The sequence below is a fragment of the Semicossyphus pulcher genome, unplaced genomic scaffold (genome assembly GCF_022749685.1).
Source record: "Semicossyphus pulcher isolate SPU_LCO1_2020_fin unplaced genomic scaffold, fSemPul1.0.p SCAF_4, whole genome shotgun sequence".
Lineage (NCBI taxonomy): Eukaryota > Metazoa > Chordata > Actinopteri > Labriformes > Labridae > Semicossyphus > Semicossyphus pulcher.
Genome location: NW_027211715.1, coordinates 25,709,708 through 25,733,030, shown reverse-complemented (window position 1 = coordinate 25,733,030; position 23,323 = coordinate 25,709,708). Strand labels below are relative to the sequence as shown.

The 23,323-nt window shown below is 42.8% G+C and overlaps 1 protein-coding gene across 1 annotated transcript in view; it reads right to left on the bottom strand.

The window, feature by feature from the left end:
* Nucleotides 1–1,324: 1,324 nt before the first annotated feature.
* Nucleotides 1,325–23,323, bottom strand: part of adamts10 (ADAM metallopeptidase with thrombospondin type 1 motif, 10) — a 47,583-nt gene continuing 25,584 nt past the window's right edge. Inside the window, exons 13-26 of the mRNA XM_069680248.1 lie at nt 21,898–22,005; nt 21,663–21,808; nt 19,487–19,550; nt 18,464–18,566; nt 15,192–15,325; nt 11,977–12,100; nt 8,886–8,966; nt 8,084–8,247; nt 7,870–7,996; nt 7,325–7,454; nt 6,851–7,055; nt 5,947–6,123; nt 5,689–5,854; nt 1,325–5,555 (exon numbers count right to left, since the gene is read on the bottom strand). Coding sequence (XP_069536349.1) covers nt 5,446–5,555; nt 5,689–5,854; nt 5,947–6,123; nt 6,851–7,055; nt 7,325–7,454; nt 7,870–7,996; nt 8,084–8,247; nt 8,886–8,966; nt 11,977–12,100; nt 15,192–15,325; nt 18,464–18,566; nt 19,487–19,550; nt 21,663–21,808; nt 21,898–22,005 — 1,839 coding nt within the window. The 3' untranslated portion in view covers nt 1,325–5,445. The remainder of the gene's footprint in view (nt 5,556–5,688; nt 5,855–5,946; nt 6,124–6,850; nt 7,056–7,324; nt 7,455–7,869; nt 7,997–8,083; nt 8,248–8,885; nt 8,967–11,976; nt 12,101–15,191; nt 15,326–18,463; nt 18,567–19,486; nt 19,551–21,662; nt 21,809–21,897; nt 22,006–23,323) is intronic.

Genomic DNA, 23,323 nt, shown 5'->3' with positions numbered 1-23,323 from the left:
GTGTGTGGAGGTGACAAACAGTGTTGTTTTTGCTGTTAAATCTCTGTGTTTGAAGTACCTGCACAGCAAACCTACACAAGTCTGGTTCTCACATTCAGGGGTGAAATGAATGAGGAGAGAAGTCAGAGTGAGGCACATTTGTAGAATAAGTACAAAATCAAAAGATTTACTCACATAAATACTGTAACAAAACAACAAAAATCCACATTGCCTGGACAAATTGTAAATAAAAATGCAGATAAAGACCTCACCCCCCTCCCGTCTGACATAGGAGCAAGACATCAAAAAGAGGCACAAAATGACTACCATCTGTGGTTGTTCTGCTTCCTGTTGTGTCTCTTGGTGGTCATGTGGTGTCTTTTTGTGTCAGAGCTCATTCGGAACTTTTGTCGGACCCCCGTCGAGTCATCTCTATGATGTTACTTTGTGTCCTTTTGTGGCTTTTCAGTCACTTTGAACCAGTTTGTGGGCATTCTCTATCTCTGTTGGTGGCCATTTTGCATCTTACAATTACAGCGTTACAATTTCATTTAGCAGACGCCTTTGTCCAAAGCGACGTACATCTGAGAGTTAATACAACACAAGCAACGATCAAGACAGGAGGGAACGAAGTCAGTAGGTGCCAACAAACAGCTTCAAGCGCGACCGGACACTGGTGCTTACAGGCAGTGCACAGGGCGTTTTATAATGGTCATCATCAGCAACATCAACAAGGTCAATATAGTTCGTCATCATCATCAGCATGACAATCCTAATCAACATAAACCACATCCTCAATGTCGTCATCATCAATGGCATCAATATCATTAAGGTCAGAGGTGTTCATTAAGAGTCTTTAGCTTCTTCTTAAAGGTGAAAGAGACTCTGCGGACCGAATGGAGTTTGGTAGCTCGTTCCACCAGTGGGGGGACGACTGAGGAGAGGAGTCTAGTTAGCGACTTAGGGCCCTGTTGTGATGGGAGCACCAGGCGCCTTTCATTTTTGTTGCCTCATGGTTGTTTTTGAGTCTCCTTCTGGTCATTTTGCATCGTTTTGTTGTTATACGACCTCTGAGAGTTATATAGTATTGACAGGTAGACACTCATATATGTACACATACAGCATATTGAATATACCCTCCCTGTCCTGAGTTGTGTCTCAGCCTCAGACAACAGGAAGAAGTTCTTGCTTCATCTTTTCCCTGAAGTTGGTCACATCCAGAAATAGACGACGGTCACTGATGACCTCAGCCTGTCTGTAGGCAGTTTTGCGTGTTGCCAAACGTTAGCAGTGCTGATACAAACAAGAAGTACACAGAACCGATCTTAGAATCATCAATGCACCATGTTGAATCAATTTAATATTTCCTTTTAAAAAGATGTACATGTGGACAAAAGGATTCATCTTCTATAGAATGAACATACAGTACATGTCATGTTATAATTAGCATGTGAGACACAAAACAACAATTACCGGTACTGTCCCTCTTATTTACTCAGATAAAACAGGCTCACTTCTCAGTGTGAACCTTAAAGGCACAGGTACATACAGAGAAACAACAGAATTCCTTTCTGACACTGTGACAGGATGATCTGTGGCAGATACGTTTTAAATAGGACGTGCATCTGAAAATGTTGACTTAGCTTTTCACTCTGATATTAAACCGAGCTGAATGTTTGATTTATATAGTTTCTATGCTCCATATGGATGCATTAGAAGACCCTATGCACGATCTGATTGCCCAAAATTCTGTTAAAAACCATCACAAATATTTTGTAAAGTCCAAAAATTTGTGTCATCTTCAAAGGCCAAATGAACCGCCACTATGTTTAACAGCAGAGAAAGCCCCCTTCATGGTTTAATGACTTTTTTAGAATGACCTTAATATGGTAAAATCTAAAAACATTGCCTTTATTTAGATTTCCACGTGAGCTCTACAGCACCTGTGTACACACAGTATATTGGCACGTTTTAAGGTGTTGTTCACAGATTTAATGAAGTCTTTTCTACACTGTGAAGAGAGAAAACCCAGATCAGTTTAAGATGAATAACATTTCAAATTTAGGGTTTAAAATTAAACTAATTGCTTTATGTTAGGGGGTTTCTTGTAGGCAGTCATTTTTGACCTTTAGGACGAAGAGAGTACACAAACTTAAAGACAACACAAGGTTTAATGCGGCAAATTTTTGCAGCGGTTATTTTTAAATCCCCAAATTATTAAAAGTGCTCTGAAATGCCATATTTTGCATGGAGCCCCTTCAGAAACTGTTACAGTACATGACCTAATACTATAACTTTCCCATTGAGCGGCATTTTGCTTACATTATGCTAACAATGAACCCAGAGAGGGCCCCTGCCTGTGAGCGAGGGGTCTGATGAGTGAAGTCTAAAGACCGGTATTAAAACAAAAGGCTCAAACGGATTTCTAAATAATAAAAAGCACAGTTGACACATTGACAACAACAGTGAACTAATAGCACCAATCCAAACCAAAGCACCACCAGAAAAAAGGAACAACATTGCAGCTGATCCAGATAAAGACGTACTGTAGCTTCCTCTCTTTCATTGAAAGGATGTGACGTGGTGTAACAGAGCTGCTGTCAGCGCTGATCAGTGTGAACATACGTGATGAGGAGTGCAGTCAGAGCACAGCGGACGTCACAGCGATGACCGAGCTGTGAGACTCTGAGGCAGCATTTCTAAAAGTGTCTCTGCGGGACGGAGATACTGCTGAAGCGGCTTTTTTTCTTATGCTCTTTAAACACACTCACTACATTACCTGACAGTCACAGTTTTGAAGGCACCTGGTGAACATAGTGGAGCATTTAGCCGCTTAAGAGGGAAATATTTCCTTCAGGAGTTGGTGGGGACCAAAACAGAGCTAAAATAAGAGTAAATATAAGACTTATATTTGGGAACACTGATGGCGTGAACCAGTAACTGCAGACATAGTTTTGGTCCTCAGAGTCAAATTTGTTTCTTTGTGTTTGCACTTGTTTTTGAGGTTTAATTAGCTGTAATCAATGATGCTTTATCTGTTTGTCTGCCCATTGTAACTGTTTACCTACAACTCTGCAGAGACCCGAGAAAACAGTTATACAAACTGTAAAAGTTTAAATCACCGCAAATTTATAAAAAGTTTGTGGCTGCAATCTTTGCACAGCAGATGGTTTCAGGCAGCTGTGAATACATCATGTCCGTGGCACAAAGATATCAGATATTTTATGGGTGTGTAAATCCATCCTCAGATCAGCACTCCTGCTATAAAAAGCTTTTTGAAAGCGGTCAGAGGTCTTAACTCTCCCTCAGTGAGCACGTTCCTGCTGGCAGAGTTGACTCACTGTGTCTCGCTGTGCTCTGAATTTGCACTCACAGTAAAAAGTTGCTAGCATCGTGGAATAATGGAAACATGTGGCAAAATAAACCAGCGAACAGAATAATGCAAAGCAAGGCCCAGTGTTGAAGGATTTTAAGTTGATGACAGTCAGCGCTTTTGGACCAGAGGAACTTTTCATAGTTCAGGTGGAGGAAACCGACACTTTTTCATTCACACCGAACGAACTGAGAGGGGATTATATTTCTAAAGGTTTCTTTAAAGGGGATTTTGTTCCTACTTCAGAGTAGGTGACTGTTTTGTTGATCTAACACCTGAGCCAATGCAGCACATGCAACCGCCAAACCTGTGTAACACCTCGTAACCGCCTTTAGGGGGCCAGTTCGCCGATTTTCAACCTCAGTCCTATCATGCTATCATGGGGAGCTAATGCCATTATGGTAGGAAAAAAATGCAATTTGGCTCTGTGCCTTTGGAGGACGCTATCCGCTCCTCCAATGGGCCCTGGAAAACCTCCGCCAGACTACGTATAATGCGTCATTTGGCGAAGGCCAGGGAGCTTGCTAAACTACACTTCCGCAATCTAGGACGCCCGCCTCCGATGTCATGTCAAAATCGTCAGGTTTAAAATGACTGCAGACCCAAAGATTTTTTTAGACGATACACTGGTACATTCTTAGTATTTTGGATTCTGTACAGCTCTGACCCATTGCCTGCAGCGATCAATGTCCTTGACTGGAAAACGGTAGTATTTCACTACAACGTCCCTCACTCAGAGGGAGGGGCGCATTGCACGCTGGGTGTTGTAGGAATGTAGAATGGGAAAAACCACAAGCTGTTTTTGCAACTTTCTCCACAGCTATGGCGCCATTTCAAATATTTTTGTTTCCATCAATTACATAGAACACCAGCTTTGACTGACAGTGGCTTTTTCCAGGGGCGAAATGCTCCTTTAAGTTAGACCAAAACATGGACAAATTGACGGATGGTCTAAATACGCAAATCTTTCTAACTCAACGTGCACAATAAATGGCAGCAGTGGTGTTTTTTGTTGTCGTATATGATATTACTATATGCATTTACGGCTGGCTTACGTCACCTCAGCAGCCCTATTGGTTTTGCGAATGCAAACAGGATATGTAGTTCCCTCAGGAGATCCTAAGTTGGCAGTTCCTCGCAGTTAGTCCCAAAAACTGGTCCAAAAAACGCCGACTGAGGCAAGCTCTTTTTTGAATATCTTATCCACAAGCTGCCACAATCCGCAGCCACGACAACGTCCTATAATGTGAAAAATGTCCCTGTGAGTTAGCACTGGCTTTGCACAAAGTAAGGTAGTGTTTTTATGTGTCCCGTTACTGTAGAGCTGATAACATATAAGCAAACTAACCAAAATGGCAAGAACATGGCGGGTTCACTGCAGTGACACATTGATAGCTTCCACGGAGACACAAAGTCACATCACATCAACACAAAAATAAAATACACAAGTCCTCTGACTGCTGACACTTTGTGCAAATCAAACTCTGCTCATACTTCAGCTGAATAACAGCGAGGACGCGATGAATATGTTTATACGAAACAAAGCATAAAACAACGTGGTCAAGTAACAACTATTAGATAACATAGAAACAAATCTTTCATTTATAGCATATAATATTCCTTTTCATGGGCAAAGATATCTGAAAATCATTCTTTACAAAGTGGATTTCTTAAATTCATAACTAAACAAATATCACCTGTTGACAGACAGGTGTACGAGAGTACTGCGACCAGCCCTGCGGCCAAAGTGAAATATAGTAGCACCAAAATATTACAACAGAGGGATCGTGGAGGGAAGACGGAGAGAGGGTTCATCCTTAAAAATGACGTCTCTCCAGGTTTCAGCAGCCCTCCCCTCCAGTGGAATGTATAACTCAGCTCGGCCCGGAGAGGCATCTGGTTTGGGCTGGATTCTGGCTGGAAAAAGGTCCAGTTACAGGTCCGACAGCTTCCCAGTTAGACCTCACACACTCCTCTGACGGAGGCAGTGTGAGGGCTGCTGTTAAAGGCTCAGTGGGAGGGTTTTCAGGCTTACTGTGAGTGTGTACACGACCCAGAGAGGGATGCTGGGAGTTTTCACCGTGTCCAGGCGGTCAGTGTCCCTGGCAGGTTTTGCAGCACATTTGCCTGAAATATGGCCGGCTGCAGAACTTGAACCGGAGCACCATGGGGCAGTAGGCCACAGTGTTCACATCTTTACACTCTGCAGGAAGACAAACATTAACAAGCATTATATTGGTTGGCATTTGCTTAGGTTGTTTAGAGACTGTGCAGGATTTCATGTAATACAACTGTAATCAATGAAAAAAAGCACTGTGTGATCTTTGACCTCTGACCTTCAGGGTTGTCTATATTGACGGGCAGACTGAGGTCACATTTGCTCTTGCACTGCTGCATGGCTGCTGGCCGCTGATGTTCCAGACACTCATTGGACGGCTGGCCGTTGTGGGTCAGACACTGCACCGAACGCATCTCCTGACCCAGACCACACTTGGCAGAACACTAAGACACATAAACACACAGAACATTCAAATATAGGATCTTTGTGTTTTATTTAAGTACAAAACACTCTATAAACCAAAAGTATGTCTAACCTCTCCCCAGGGACCCGTCACCCACTGAGGGGGAGGGCAGCGCTGCAGGTTACAGCGCACCCTGGAGGTGGGTCGGCCATGTTTGGAGCACTTGGACTCTGGCAGCGTGTCACCGCTCTCCCCGCTCTTACACAAGACCACACGGTGCCTGTAGCCAGGACCACAGCTGGGCGTACACTGTGAACAGAGCGGGAGATGGAAAAAGAGGGAGAAAAAAGGGAAAATTCAGGCGGGAGGGTGCAGCAGGGGGTCAGTGCGGTCATGAGCACGCAAAGAAAAAAATCTACTTAATCCGCTCAGCAGAGGGCAGCAGCTGCATGAGAGACAAAGTCAGCAGCCGGCTTTGTTCCTGTAAATCAGTTGGGCATTATTCCTTCTGCCATCAGCACATAAAAATAGAAGACTTGAGCACTTCTGACAGCATTTGATTTGGCTTCAAGTCATCCTGAACTGTGAGAAGAAAGTTTAGCTCTGGAAAATAAGTGGGATACGATAAGTTGGACTTTTCAGACCTGTTGTACAAACACGAGTCAACAAGTCATGTCTTAAATCTGATGCTTACATGACTGCACAGCGACAAAGACAAAGCCTCAAAACTCAAACTAAAGGTCATAAATAAAAGTAGGTCAGGAAATTCCCTCTTGACGAGTGTAACAGTATGTATTCAGGTCTGGAACAACGTGTTCACTGTGATGTACTTGTCTGCTTCCTGCCTCTGTTGTGTGTTTCACAGTTAAGGTGATATTACTTCCTCCTGGCAGATGTTTGGGTTTCTTAGGTTCAAATGGAAAATAAACTATTTCTTCATCCGAGTGGAATTCAGCAGAAAACAGCGCACTGGTTTAAATTCGGCCATGAGTTGATTACAAAACACTGCATACATAATGGAAACTCTGCTTACTACCTCTGACCAGTCCAGGGCCAGCCATTCAGGGGGGCAGCTGTGGTTGCTGCAGGGCTCAGTGAGAGACGGACGCGGGGAGGAGCAGGCCGAGTCGTCCAGGACCTTCTCCTCGGCCGTGGACATCCTCCTTTTACATAAAACCTCCCGTGTCCGCAGGCCGCCGTTACAGCTGCGGCTGCACTCCGACCACTCTCCCGTCCACCAGCTGAAGACAGACAAGAGCCATTATTTATTAGTTTTTTAATTTCCTAATTCGCATCACATGATATAATAGGATGACACTGAAGGATTACAGACAGCTGAAAGCCAACCCTGCTCTAAAACCAGAGAATAAAAATGTCTATATCTAAAATTAAGAAAGCGTAAAGCTTCCCCATGTTTCTCTGACATGGAGATAGAAGGTAGAGATGGAAGGTATAGGTGAGATACAAAGCTAAGTCATTAAGTGACATTTTTGTAGTTCACATTACTCACGTTGGGGAGCACGGCTCAGTGTTGCAGGATCTCCTCTTCTCTTTGGGTTTGTTCTTCTTGTCACAGAAGTGGTTGTAGACGGCTGAATGATCTCCCTGCTTCTTACACACCACCTGCTGCATCTGCACACCTGACCCAGGTGAGACAACACCAGACAAACATACAAGTAGGACAGAATAGATAGATAGAATATTAAATCTCCATGTTAGCGGTTTTAGATCCTGTGCCCCTTTACGTGCATCCCGGACATTAATAAGGTTTTATCCCTAAATTAGCTGTTGATAGGCTGTAATAACCATAAAAGAAATACCAATAAAGTGGAGATACAATGTCTGATACTTGCTTTAGTTTTCAATTTTCACGTTGCCCCATGTGAATTAATTCAAAATGCTAACCAGATTTGAAATGGTACATTTTTGCGGTTAAGATTTGGCTTCTGCCTGATAATAAGGTTTGAATTGGGTTAGGCACATAGAGAAAATTAATGTATCTAAATGCAATGTCCTCCCATGTTTTTGTGTGTGCGTGCGCATGCGTGCGTCTACCTCCAGCGCACAGAGCTGAGCAGCGTGACCAGGAGGTGTAGTGCCAGGCAAAGCCGCTCTGAGGATCCCTGTTCAGTGGAGGGTTGAAACGGTAGTGTATGCCTGGGTTCTCCTCCCTCACCAGCACCTTCACACACATACAACCAAACTTTTAACACGCACAATGATGACACCTTTTTGGTCATGTTTATTTGACGTTTCTTTCCACTCTTACCATGACAGTCAGCGTTATGTTTGTTGGCCCCAGAGCTTCAAGAGTTTCTGGCCCGTCAGTGGGCCGCCTGTAGTGGAAGACGGTACCGGCGATATCGAACCTGCGGGGCGTGTCAATGGTGAGCTTCCCATTGATAAAGAACTGGTCCCCTTTACCCTTCAGGACTGGGAAATAGATGACGGGGAGAAAGAGAAATAATTGCATTAATTGAAGTTTCCAGGAAGCAGACAAAGTACAAATGCTACAAGCTACATTTTGTGTGGCTGCATTTCTTCTTATTTCCCTCCTATTTAAGGAAATGTTCTTATTTGTTGTATAGAAAAGAGTAAGATGAGAAGCTAACAGATAGTTTGGTGAGCTTTGGTAAGCTACGGTAGCTAGCAACCATCCAGCTGCTAAACAACTACCTTTGTTGCATCATGCTAACAGACATGCTAGTCCCAAATAGGCCTACATCCAAACCCTGCATCTGTCAAGTATTAGCTCTAATAAATAAGCAGCTCATTCAACCGCAGTGTCAGCTTCACTGTTACTACATATGTTAGATACAAACATATATTAATATCAGCTTTGGAGTTAGTTGAATGCACAATTGAGGAGCTATGCTAACTGCTTCCCCGTGCTTCTAGTGTTAAAGCTAAAGCTGCATTCACGGTAGCACATAGCAGAGACAGATAAACCTCCAGCAGTCATTTACAGGCTCATGAAAATAAACAATCCACCTGTTAGTATTGTAGCAGCTTTGTAGTCATAGACCTTATATTTCTTTACATACTACAAATTAGCTCTGATATCATCTTACCAAGGTAGTTGAGCGAGATGTTGAGTTCTTGTATGTGGATGAACACTGAGCCTTTGGGGATTCTGACCACCTCTTCATAACCTGAGACACACACAGACCAAAACAAAGTGTAAAATTAAAGCAATGTGAGGGAGGTTCATTCTCGGGGGTCGGGGGTTTGATGCATAAGCAGCGTTTAGCTCAGTGGGACATCGATGGACGAAGCAGAGGCTTCGGATTCCAGCTGCATTCCTGGGCAGCCGGCCTCAGCTGCCCCGCTCAGCTCTTTGCTAGAGAGCGAGAACTAGGCCAAGAGCCGTCATCCCCTCTCTTCTTTGTCTCTCCATTCCCTCCATCTGTTTTGGTGTCTTCTCCCTTTTCTTTTTACACTCATCTCACCTCATCCCCGCTCTGTTTTTACTCAGCTCTGCCCCGCTGTCCTGCCAGCAGGCCAGCCACTGCAGCCCTGTAAATAACTTCAGCCTCACTAGAGGAAGAGGGAATAAAAAAATACGAAGGAATGAAACAATTCCTTCCAGCGCTTCGACCGCAAGAGGAAAGGAGAGGCTTGGCTCTTGACCTCTGCATGAAGCTCTTAGAGGAGGGACTGACCTGGCTCAGGGTTTCTAGATGGAGGCGTGGAAGATTAGAGGGAAAGAGTTTGAGGGGTTTTGGCCTCTGAGACACAGAAAGAGCAATAGAGCGAGAAAAGTGTGTTCTTCTGTTAACAATCGTGGACCTGAGGGATAAACAGAGAGCAAGGGAGCTGTAAACCCCCCGTCCTTTGACACTACAGTCACCCCTCACCAGAGCCACAGGCTGGACAGATGGAAAGACACTTAAAGGGACATTATTGGTCCAAGCTGAGGGCACTGAGCAAGTATCCTAGCAACCTTTTCTGGGATGTGAGGAACTCCATTTGTCATTCATGTCTGTTTTTTACAGTGTAGATTGAATGGTTTGGCTTTATCCTGGACCCGAGTGAGGGGAAGCTCTGGATAAAGGCTTGAAGGCAATCACATATGGGATTAATGTTTGGTGTCCACAAACTTTTGACCAAATAGTGCTGATTTTAGTAGAAAAAATAAAGAAAGACAAAAGGCTTTAACTCTATAAAAGACATTTGCTTTCTCTGATGGTCACCTAATGAAAAGTATGCTAGGACAGCAGCACTCCAATATTTCTACACATGAAGATCAGTTATGAATAGCCTATAAAAACAGATGTATGAAACTTCTGTGGCTCTGAATCACTGGAGCACCCCCTTTATGATAACACTGATCACTGATACGATCACCAGTTCACCAAACACACACAACATACACTACGACTTCAGCCTCACTAATGGACTTTTTAGACCCACGATAATGTCAGATATTTTGAGGGTACTTGAGACCTCAGCTTGGTTGACAGACTGGCCTGGTCACTGTGGTCCCAGCACAGCTGCCTGCTCAGGGTGCGTCCCCTCTGAGGAATCCTAGAATGGGGTTGAGTGGTGTTGACAGTTGGGTGAGAAACTCTTAAGTTGGTGTTGTGGAGAGAAATGTGACCGAGAATAGATCCAAAAGCAGGCGGACCTCAAGCCACACTGGTTGAACCTCAACTAAATCTGACTGCCACGTGTCCGTGGGTGGCTGGTGGATAAATATATGTATGTATATGCAGTGTATGGTATATATATATGTGTATATTTATTTCTGTTTCCTCATGTGCTGAGAGTTTTTCTTTGCCCTCTTAGAGATTGTGTGTAGGCTCAGGAACAGATTTTGCTCACAGTATTTGTTCCTTTATATATTGTATAAGTTATTAGGGTTTTTTTTATCTAAAAGGTTTTGGACCTTTGTCTAAAGGACAAAACAAATGTCAAATGAACTCCACTACGTAGCCCATCTTGGCCTTTACTCTCTCACATATTGGATTAAGGGTCTGGAGTGGTTTAAATCTTCCCTCTAAAATGCATATTACAGTCAGTCAGCTTTGTTTCCTTGTCTACAAAATTATTTCTGGTGTTCCTCAAGGCTCAATTTTGGGTCCTCTCCTTTTTCTATGTAAACGTCTCCCTGTAGGATCCAATTCCTTTGTCTGCATTTATTACTATGTCTTCATGTATAAATGGGCTTTTATATTTTGTTTGTGTTTATTATTGGCTTTTAAATGAGCTTGTAACTTATGTGGGCCAGACTTAAAGGAAAGGTACTATGGCCTAACAGTGGCTGACAGGAAAAATGCATTAAGTCTTTAGACCTTGTGCCGCTTGCATGACCTTTCTAGGTCTTGCTTTCTTGCTTATTTTCCTAAATAAAGTTAAGTTTTATCATTTACCTTATGTAACCATTGTAATGGCGGGGAGCAAATTAACAAATAACCTTTATGGGGACCATGTTTACACAATTTGTAGATATATTGTTAAATTGTACGCAGATTATACAATAATATATATTCCTCTCAACCCTGTACAAAGCCTTAATTGATGGACTGATGAACTTAGAAGGCCTTCAAATAACAAAATAAGGATATAAGGATATTAGATACAATATGGATAAGACGCGAGCCTGATACTGTCTATAATGCCCACTTTAAATCTGGCCTGCATTAGCCCTCAACTGCAATATTCTCTATAAAAGAGATCGATTTTTGCTTCATTTATCTCAAAGCATTTATCGGAAATACCCTAAGTACAGCAGGGGCTGAAATAAATGGTTGTCCTGCAGATTCTTGAAGTTTTGTTGGCTTTATCAAAACAAAACTGTAAAAGTATGCTGCTGTGAACAGAGCTTGCATGTCAACAGACAATTATCAATACATTTTGAATATCTGGGGTATCCTAACTCACATAGCCAGGCAGCTTTCCAATCCACAGTATCAGAATCCAAACGTTGAATGTGCATATTTCTGGGACTACAGAACAATTATGTTGCATAACCTCTCATGGTAAATGCCTCATGTTAAACTAATCTGATTCTCAGGAGAGCAGTCTTTTTCGAAATCCACTTTAAATCACTCTAACCCCCTGCCAGTGAAATCAAGACAGACAAAATCTGTATGTGCAGAAACCTCTGTGGCAGCAGCTAGCAAAAGAAATGAGTAGTGCTTGTGTGTTTTAGTTCTGTACCTCCTTCGGGCAGCGAGTCGTTGAAGAGTCCCTCCACAGAAACACAGCTGCTCCCGTCACCCCCGCAGATCCTACAGCGGTCCTCGCGAACGTCCGAGCCGAGGACACGATCACAGCCTACGTGCTGCAAGAAGGGAGAAACGAGTGAGCTGCAGGGTCACTCAGGGTCATGGGTGAAGGGGCACAGTCGGTAAGTCGAGAGGTGTCAGAGGCCGGGCTGAGGGATTACCTCTAATGTCTTCCAGATGTCTTTCACAAAACACAGAAATATCAGATGGTAAGTCCAGATGTGATTTTTGATCCCGAGCAGACATAATGCTCTTAGGTTGCTAAACTCATCGCTGTCGACATAAATAACATTCATGATGAGCGGAGCAGGTGGTTTTACTCAAACTCTTTAACAGTGACCCAAACCTAAACAAAAGTGTAGAGAATAAATGGCAACTGCTCTCACTCTCATATATACATGACAGTTGTTTATTGTAAGGACGGATAATGAGGCTTCAGTTTATTATTAGTTTTACATGGATTAGATCAGTTAAAGCTATGAATCACCTCATGGCCATCTGGTTGCTCTGTCATGTAGGTAATTATGAGTTATTGATGTTTAAAATGATATAGGTCCAAACTGGCAGGAGGCCTCTTATTTCTACATGCAGAAAGAGTTTCCAAGATCTCAATCAGACCCAAACAGAACGTATATAAAACTGGAGAAATGGGAGATGTCCGGACAAGGAAAGAACCATGGAAACTTGTCTGATATGGTACAAAACGAAGGACATGTGCGAGTTAAAACTATGATTACGAGAGTAAATATATAACTCTGGATGCTACTTTTTCTGCACTTGACTTGTACCTGCAAGAAAGTCCAAACATTTTGAAAATAACAGACCAACTGCAAGAAAAGCTGAACTTATTTCTTTTCGGTCTTGACTTCAAAGCATGAAATTTCTTTTTAACCATCCTCTGCTGAGAGTTATCTTCCCTCTCCACTTACTGAAAAAGCAGGTGTTGCTATTTTATTGTACACTCTGAGTCGGATTTTCTGAGGCTATTTGCATGTTTCTCAAGCACAGATGTCACACATTCTGTCCCACACACACACACACACACACACACACTGTATTTATCAAGCAGACTAGAATCCCACTCTGAGTGTAATTTGTGCAAATGTTTGCAAGGTGCAGCACTCTCCTGCATCAACATATTAGAGAGGACTGTGTGATAATAATGAGGAAATGTGTTAAAAGAGGTTGATAATGGTAACCTGGTAAATGGATTGCACTTATATAGCTTTTCTAGTTTCGCGACCACTCAAAGCTGCTTTTACACAACATGTCACATTCACTCATTCATACACTGATGGCAGAGGCTGCTACGTAAAGTGCCAACTGTCAATCAGTCATCACATTCACACACAGTTGGCTGAACCACTAGGAGCAATTTGGGGTTCAGTGTCATGCCCAAGGACACTTCAACATGTAGACTGACGGAGCTGGGGATCGAACCACCAACCTTCTGACGAAAGGACGACCGACTCTCGGCCACAACCGCCCCCAAATAATGTTGTGATGCTATTTACTGCTATCCCACTTTGTGTGGAAAATTCTGTGCAGGAGTCGTAATAATGGCGCAGATGGGATTTTAATGGAGCCATGAAGAAGATTGTTGGTGGTATGTAATTGAAAACTGGTGATTAGAAAGAAGAAATGAAGCAATATGCTGTTATTAAAGAACAAAATCTGATTACTATAATGAGGACAAATAAGAGGCAGATTTGTGCTCTATGTTCTTCCATGTTTTTGTTTATGTTAATGCTTAATGTGTTAATTATTAGATGTAGGCTAAATGTTATAATATCCTGACTGGGCAAAGTCCAGGAGACAACTGGATAATGAACTGCTGACTTAGTAAATCAGGCGCTGAAAGGACAAACTCAACACCATTTTTTAGTAACTCTGGTCTTTTATATGTTGTCCAACAGATCCGGGAAAAGCAGCTCTGGCAGACAATCATGTCTTCTGCAACAGCAAGTTGTGTTCAACTAGACCATCTGTTCCCGACTCCTTTTTCCAACTCCTCACCCTTCTCTCTCCTTCTCCCCTCTCCTCATTGTCAGACCCCAACTTCGGTCCAGAAGCCAGCACGAGTCAGAGAGACACAGACAGAGATATCTCCACAGTGTGTTTGAAGTTTAAGGTGTACATAAAATTTAAGAGAGGTAAGATGAGAGGGCAGAAGGAGAAGCTGACATAAAAGAAAATGGAAGAAAAAATGAGCGAGAGATATGAGAGGAATGAATGTAGAGAGTCAGAAAGGGAAAGAGAAAAAGAGAGAGATAATAAGAGCCAGTGAATGAAAGCCTGCCTGCCTGCCTGCGGTGCAGACAGACTAACAGCTGAGCTTGGGGGTCACTGAGTTCCTCCAGAGGAGAACAGAGTGGAGCTGAGGGGAAAATAGATCAGGAGGGAACAGAGAGTGGATGATGTTGATAAACAAAATCCTCAATTTGGATGAGTGCAGGGACTCGAGCCATTCTCAACTATTCTTATCTCCGAGACGCCCAAAATAAAGCCAGCTCTTTGGGGGTAAGAGCGGCGAGAGCGGCAGCTGAAAAATGAGAAATGAAATACTTTGGCTCTGCGGGGAAACCACAAAACAACAAGCTGGATATCCTGAAGTTTGAGGTCTTTTTTTTCTCTGACCTCATATTTTTTTTTCCCCGTCCAAAGTTTACAGTTTCTTCTTGGAGAGGAGCTTCATCCAAAATAAACAAGAAGTGGATCTAACAGCAGAGGAGCATTCAACAGCAACCACATAAGCTGTCACAAATTGAATGTGTCGGTGTCAGAAACGGTTCCAGCTCCAGGTGGTCTCGGCTTCGTCAAAAAGAGCAGCAGTGTCATGTTTTGTTTTCATTAACAGCAGAGATTAAGAGAGAGGAGCGGTAATGGGAATCTACGATCGCTGCCAAAGTTAAGACAAATATTCAGTTGAGCAGCTGATCGTGACGGCCGTCAGCAGTGTGTGCGTAAACTAAACAGTGGCGGTTGCCAGAGTCGAGAGAGCGAGTGTAAACAATGTCATCTCCGTCTCTTCTGCTGTTTCAGCGTAAACTAAATCTGCTCACGTGCATCAGCTGCTGTATTTCAATCAATACTTGGGATGGTTACACGCACACACACGCACAGACAGTGCAGACAGTCTTATCTCACCTTACACTCTCCGTTCACACACACATCCAGAGAGTCGTCTCGGCAAGGTGTGCCGTCCACCACAGCTGGAGCACGCTCGGTGTAGAAGTTGTATCCTTCTGCCAGGCAGTTGAGAGAGCACGGCTTCACTCCACCTGTACAGAGACAAACACACAAAGAGAACGGCAGCGGATTTAATCATATAATTACACAAAAAACTTGACAAACTCTTTTATGCTCGGCTGCATGCACTTCAAGTCCAAATGCAAGTACAGTACACACTCAGTTACACATCACACACACAGTCACAGATGGTAGCACACGGTCTTACGGAAAACAGCCACGAGAGCTCTAAAATAAACCTTGACGTCAGACTGTTTTATTGATCTCCTTTTCCAAAAGTCAAACTTCAATGATTAAATTTTAGTTTCAACAGCTAGATTTACATAATAACTTGTAATCTAAGCGCTGATGAAGAGCATGTGATATGATCAAAAAGTCCAGGACTGCCACTAAAATGAGCTTGAGGTTTTTTTCCCCCCGTGTCCCATCTTCCAAATGTATTAAAGCTCAAGGATGATCTCTGCCCATTAAATGTAATTGAAGGCTTTTTTTTTCAGACCTCTTTCCAAGAACTGAACTTTTATTAGCCTGCTAGCTTGTGGTCACTGTTCCGAAGTCATCACTAAAGCAAATCTCCTAAACTGTGCAGAATTAGAATTTGGGCTCCTTCTGGGCAGCTGCAATATAAACCTGCACCGAGCAGCAGGTTCACTGGCAGCTCTGAAAGTCACGCTGGTGTTATAAACTCGGTTTGTACATGTTTTTACGCCCCTGATTAAAAAATGAAGGACAGCTGACGCCCTACAAGGAGACCCCTCTGTACATAACTCCGACAGCAGAAACAATTATGTAGAAAAATCTGTACATTTATGTTTTTCTTGAACCCTGAAACACGATCTGTAATACTTTTCAATGAGGCATGTGGTAAATAGTTACACGTGTCATATTGACATGTGTGACTGGTTGCATGTCTTTAGCACGTGTTGACATCCTTATGAAGTGTGCAGAGTGACAAGAGAGGATGAGACAGAGACAGACATCTGCAGGGGAGTAAGAAATGTTTTTCAGTGCTGACAACCAGAGAACAAGCAGCTGAATGTGATTATGTCCCTGCTTCACTCGAATACACACGCAAAGACACAACTACTGAATGTATCGAGACATGCACATTCATAATAATGGGCATGTTAGACACTTATAATAATAGAAGTACATGGAGATCCTTGAGATTGTAACTCTGAAAAATTGCATTTAAACCCAAAACATTTCAACATACATGCAAATTATAATATTTAAGAACCTGAACATTTTGCGCCCAGTACAATGTGCACTTGTAAGACTATACCCTTTAAACATCCACACACACACTGTTGCTATAGGTCTTCCCCAGCCAAGTGGTATATATCCTTCATTCATCTGCGCTGCTCGCCAGCAGCTCCACAGTTTGAGTGGCTGTTGACATCAGTCTGGTTCTGTGTTTGTTTGTGCTGGCAGAGCTGCAGCAGGTACAGTGTGTGCCGGGAAGGAGGGAGAATCAGAGAGAGAAAGTATGCGCTGGCCCGGCTTGCAGACGATAAAGTGGTCAGAAGATGGAAAACTACAATTCCCATGGTGCCTAGCATTGGCAGGGCAATCGTGGTTTGCGACAGGTTGTGTTGTATGAAGTGTGAATGCGAGGGCTGCTTGGAGCAGCTTGTTTAAAGCTGCTTAAATGACCTTTTTAATGAACTGTCCTTGGCTGCCTGAGCTGAGAGGGAAAACGCTGCCTCCGTTCTCAGTGTCAGGACAGAAACGAGACAGAGATTGCGTGATGGGGAGGGCGGGGTGATGTTTACAGAGAGAGGAGCAGAAAGGAGAAAGAAAAGGGCAAAAAGAAGAAAAGGAAGAGGTCCTCCCTGAGTGAGAGGGTTAACAGTGAAAGCAGGAAAGCTGAAATGAGGAGAGCGAGAGGCTGCAGAGGACGGGGAAGGGGCTTGGCGCTGTGATCTGGCCCTAACGCGGGGCAGAGTCTATGGCACTGTTCCTATTTTAACAGCTGCAAGGGATTTCCATTGTAAAAATCAGCTGACTTGATGAAAGGAGCACTTGTTGCCTGGAGTTGGACTCGACTGGCCAGCCATCTCTGTTAGCCATTATGTTTTTGGAGGGCTAGATTAAAGGCAGTTATGTCGCTGAAAGTATTTATCTTTTGCGTCCAGTGTAGTGCTCATCAGGAGCGAGGAATTCTCGCAAGGCATTGTGGGACGCATGGCTCTCTGCAGCCAGCATCTGTGGGCCAGACAGGAGGGAGTCTGCAGCTTCGATTCACTTTCTCCTGTCTCGCCTTCTGCACACAAACACACACGCACACACACATATACAAACACACTACTCTGTCTCCTGACGCCTGTCTTTAACTCTTGGCTCAAATCTTTCTGTCCATCTTCATCTGATCACCTTTTTTATTCTCTTCCTCCTGCCATATTTCGATCTACTTTTATTATAAAAAATCAACATCTAGACTTGTTTTGCTTTCAAGGAAATTTGGATACACAGTTGGAAGAGTAAAAATATGTTAAAATACCGCAGCCTCCTGGCAGACAAAAAGAAGTATTCAAAAAATAAACATGTTTTCAGAGATTCGCCGCAGTTTAGCTATGGACTTTCAGGTTATCCCTGTGACCTCTACATTGCACTTGTATGGTAGCCATGTTTTATGACTATTACTTATGTTTTAACTCCAAGATTAAGTGGAGATAAACTACTTAACTGGAGTATATGTGCCTTACAATAGTACTTAAACCTAACTAACGTTTTGGCCACTCCAGCATTGATTTGGAGTCTTGTTTGTGTTCACCTAATGAATATGACTCTAATGTATGCTCTCATCGTCTGAGGGACACTTTTTACTTCCTGTATGCTACAATACGTCTACTATCTAGTCCCTAACTTTGCTGGTGAAGGTGCCGGGGTGTTACTTTTAGCTGAGACCTGCTGCTAGAAAAAGATGCTCATGAGCGCAGAGAACTGAAAACATGAGAGAACTTTACCCGTAAACTAAAACGTTGTGAGAACTCAAACCAACACAACGAGCTCAAAGATGCTAAAATGCTGTGAGGGGGAAAATTCTCTGATAAAAGAACGTGTATATATCTGCAGTAGAGACCCCCATGGAGCAAATACATACAAACATACACATAAGTTACACACACACTCTCACACATACACACAGAGAGCAGTAACTCACTCACCCCCTCTGTACGGCCTCCAGGTGTAAAACTTTCCCCGGAAAGGAACGCTGTCAAAATCAGAGCACTGAATCTCCCGGAAATCCCGAGAGCCTGCGCCACACTCCTGTAACACACACATACATGCAAGTGTATACAAATAAATATATATCTTTATGTACACTGCTGCCAAATGTTGCTAATAACTGCTCATGGTGGATTCATGTTGGGTCTCTCTCTTAATAATAAAAAAAAGAGTACGGACTAGACCTGCTCTTGCTCTGTAAAGTGCCTTGAGAAACTTTGGTGATGATTTGGCGCTATATAAATGAAAATTGATTAAATGATTGATACACACACGTGCGACACAAACACATTTTCTTCTCATAATCTTCATTGAGATTTGATTGCTGTCCTCCAGAGAAAAAACCTGTGGTCAGAGGCCAGAGCACAAAGCTGATGTAGGTTCTGATGTCACTACATTGTTTAGATTACTCCCACAGCTACTTACGGTCTTAACACAGTGTGAGCAGGACTACTTTTAGATGTGGTCCGGCAGATCTGATCACAACATATTTACAGCTTGCAATAACTAGCATTTTTCCTTATCCAGATAACGAGTTTGCATACAGATCACAATTTAATATCAGGTGTAAAAGGGGTCTTTGACTTCTCGCTAAGCGTTACAACAAACCGCCATGTTTGGTTGAAAATGTGTATCCTAACAGACTGGAATAAGGTTCCTTTCTATGCTAAAAAATGTCTAAAATAGTTGGCTCATGCTCTGTCCAACTCTGTCCAGTGCCCTCCCCAAGTTTCTGGATCAGACTGTAATGGATTGTATCGAGCTTTGAACCACCAGTATTTCGGTTTTTCAGTCCGTGTCTTGGGTCGTCCTCGACCCACCTGATCTTGTTTCTACGGACTCTAGTTCCAGCCTCTTATCCACCTCAGACCACTTCAGTATCTGTTTGGCTTGACAAGTTCTCTATAACGAAATCAATGAATGACTAATCGATGCTAAACTATAATAAATAATATACTCACATCAATATTGCAGGACCTGAAGCGCTTTCTCTCCCCCAGACAATACTTTCCACCGATGGTTGGCCTGCGAGCAAACAGAGAGGTTCAGGCCAGTCAGTCACATCTGAGCACAATTTAACAAGACCTAATCCCATCACACCAGCACACAGCGCTGGCTGCTGATCTCTGCTTTGTCTGCCTTCATCAGTATGTTTTCAATCTCAACGTCTGTCCCTTTATTGCTTTGTTGTCTATCGCACACTATCACGACAACACCTCTGCTTTCAGAAAAAGAAACAAGCCGAAGCGGGCCAACACTGAACACAGCCTCTGCTAAACTTTCAACAAATTTAGGCAGAAAAGGAGCCAAAGAAAAAAGGGAAAAATGCTCAGAAATGATACAAAAGAACACGGTTGGCCTCAGATTTGGGTCAATTCATTCTCTATTTAATCAGTTCAAGACGAGGGATCTGGTGACTGTGATTCAAAAGCAAGCCTGCGAGTTGTCTGGTGATGATTCAGACTCCTTTCTGAATTCAGCTGCCTGCAAGAAGGAATAAATCTCAGCTCTGTGTTGTGTTTGCATGTTCTTCCTTTGTTTATGGAAGTTTTATTTGAGGTTTCTTTCTCAGGATGTTAGCATCACACTTTATGTTCGCTGATACAAAAACAGACTTCAACTTCTCCAAGTTTTTTGGAAGTCATTAGAATCTGTGTTACGTAGCATTAGGCTATAACTACACATTATTTCTTAATAGATAGATAGATAGATGGATAGATGTACGATTGATCCCAAACTGGGAAATTGTGGAAATTGAAAGATGGTATAAACTACCACTCTTAAGAGCAGCTCCAGTCATGTTTAAAATGCTCTGCTTGAAATAATAAATCGTGTCTGATATATTTTTTCTACAAAATACGTTTAATTACCTTGTAAAAATCCTCCCAAGGCATCGCCTCCATCTCCCTCATTAAATATTCCAGACTCTGTACATTTTCATAGTGGGCGGGGACTATGCAACCGGCCCTCCATCACGAAAACAAAACGCGTCTCTGCCATCGTTTAGAGCTGACTTGATGAAACTTAGCGAGCTTGAAATGTAGTAATTAGTAGTGGTAACATTAACGTTAGTCAGTAGTGAGTTTGCAGAAATTACGATGACAGTTACATCTGGCTTGCGCATCGCAGAAGTGGTTGCCATAGGTTACACATAATGATATGCATAGCGTCACCCCGTCCATTAACGGGATTGGCTCCTTAGGTTTGTGACGTCTCAAACCTGCCAATCTGAAAACGTGTTGTTCAGCCTGTCCTTGGTACACTGCAGTTTAAAAGCAGACAGGCCCAGCCACGGAGATGACTGCTGATGTTGTCCCTGATATGTCTTGTAGCACATGAACAACACCACATGGAGATGCTTACAAGGTTAAACACTTGATTTTCACTGGAGGGGGGCTTTAAGGCTTCATTTCAATTTAACATATCTAGAAGTCCTGACAACAGTGAATATATTGAGTGTATAATGTGGATCAGTCACTTCTGCTCAGTACAGTTCTTAAGTAAGATGTACAGCAGGTCAATCGCAGGACAAAACACTGATGCTAAAGGTACACGTCTGCCAGGAGAAGGAGTACTATTCAATGTGTCTAAATCAGGCTTTAACTGAGCTTTTATCATGTGTTTTTGCACAGACCAGGACTGTGGATTATTTCCACATAAGGTGTGTTTAGACTACATGTGAATTATACATACAATTAGTGCTTGGTGGCATCATTACGAGTATGTGCGAGTTGAAATGTTTAGACGTGCGATTCAGCGTCAGGAAAGAATATCAGCTTTGACATTCTCCTGGCATCACTAAGAATCATAAACTTGAACTGGAGGGCAAAATTATTGTTCCCATCTGGGGGCAATCAATGCTGTGTGCCTGTCCAGCAGGAGTATTCCCATCGGCTGTTTAGGGTGAATATTCCCAGGGTTGTAAAAACTCCAAAAAACACTGAGCCACCCATTCCTGTTCAAGTTTGCTCTGTAAACACCTTCTGAGTGGTAGAAGGGATGGGCCAGTAGTGACAGGAGGAACATGATGATCTTATGATGGATTGGATTGATATCTTTTCCAAGTAGCTTCAAAGATCTTTTTTTTGTTGTTTGGAGTTATGTGTTTCAAGGTAAACCACAGCCGTCATGCAGTACCTGGGGCTGTCGCAATGACGGATAGAAGAGGAGACTCCTCCTCCGCAGGTCCTGCTGCACTCCTCCCAGGGGGACCACAGACCCCAGCCCCCGTCTATGCCCTCCGGACGAGTCCCGTACACCACACACACCCTCTTGTAGCACCACTGCAGCACAAACACACATCAATTGTGTTAAAACAATAACCCGTGCCCAAATGTGCCAAAAGAATAATGTAAGGAATGTCAGTATTTACCCCTTTCTCTATGGTGTTGGTCTGACAGATGGTTCCCTCTGCAGCAGGAATGCTGCTGGTGATGCAGCGGTTGCTCTTGCTCATGCACCAAAGTTCACTGCAGACTTCCTGTGTGTGTGAGAGTGAAAGGAGAAATATTTATTTACTTATTTAATGTTTACTTTTAATGAACCCAGTATGTAGCCTGTAAACTGATGCCACCCACCAAAGCATTTGCAATCCTGTCCCTAGATGGCCTCATAAATACATACAACTTCATCATAAATAGATATAAATGTATTAAGAACACAAAACTCACAACTCAACGAGAAAGTACAGACAGAACAATACAAGAGAGAGGAAGAAAAGAGACAAACAAAGCAAAGATTGAGACGACCTGTCAGGGAGTATAAGGTCGTTACAAAGACACACGGGCAGACACACTCTTCTTCACCTCTCTGCTCCCTCCACAGCGATGCCAATAGCACATGCCGGTTATGTTTTATTGTGTACATATGTTCTGACTATATAGTATGGATAGTAATGAGTCTATAAAGAAGTATGCCATTCCAGATGTACATTCCCACTGAACCTGGCCCAATAAAAGTTGACCATGCAATAAAGTGGATGCTCTTCGAGGAAGGTACCGCAAGATGTTTCTCGTTGTCAGAGAAGACGACTTAAAGGAGAGAGCCAGAGGGGGAGATAAAGCAGGAGGGAGCAGTGAGATAAATAACTGAGAATAAGTCAATTTAAAGACTTGGCCTGGTTCCTTCAAAACATCAAAACACTGAGCAGAAAAAAAGAGGCTTCATCCCGGCTGCTTTATGCCTCTTTAATAAGTGATGAAATGTCTATAAAACGGAAACAGCACGTGCAGTCGCCCTGACTTAAACCTTTAAGAACTTCTGTCGACTAAATTGCTGAAGGTCTGTATTTATTAAAATTACGAGGGTTTAGAAAATATATTTTTATATATCTGTCCCTTTAGGATTTCGCAGGTTTTTTCTGTGATTGTTGCGGCCAAAAACGTCTGCGACTTTTATTGCAACTTTTTTAAAAAGCTGCACCAAAATCAATGTTTTGTTTTGTTTTCTGTTTAACACATTATACATCCACTGTGATAAAGCCATCTTCTGATTCAACAGTAACTCTATGTGCTTTCCACATGTGCAAAGGAGAATATACACATTATTTATTATATCTACGCTGTACTACTTGCTATTCCGGATGCTGCTGCAGTACGAAACATTTGACAAGAGAACAGGGGGATTACTATCTCAATGAGATGAATGCAAAGATTTATAGTGATAGATTAACTGTGTAGATCTCCGTAAAGGCTCTGTAGTTTGAGGCCTGATAAGGAAGCTCATGAAAGACAGATGATCACACCGAACATATTTTCAACATCAGAAAGACAAAGGATGACTGGTCAAATTTGTAGAAA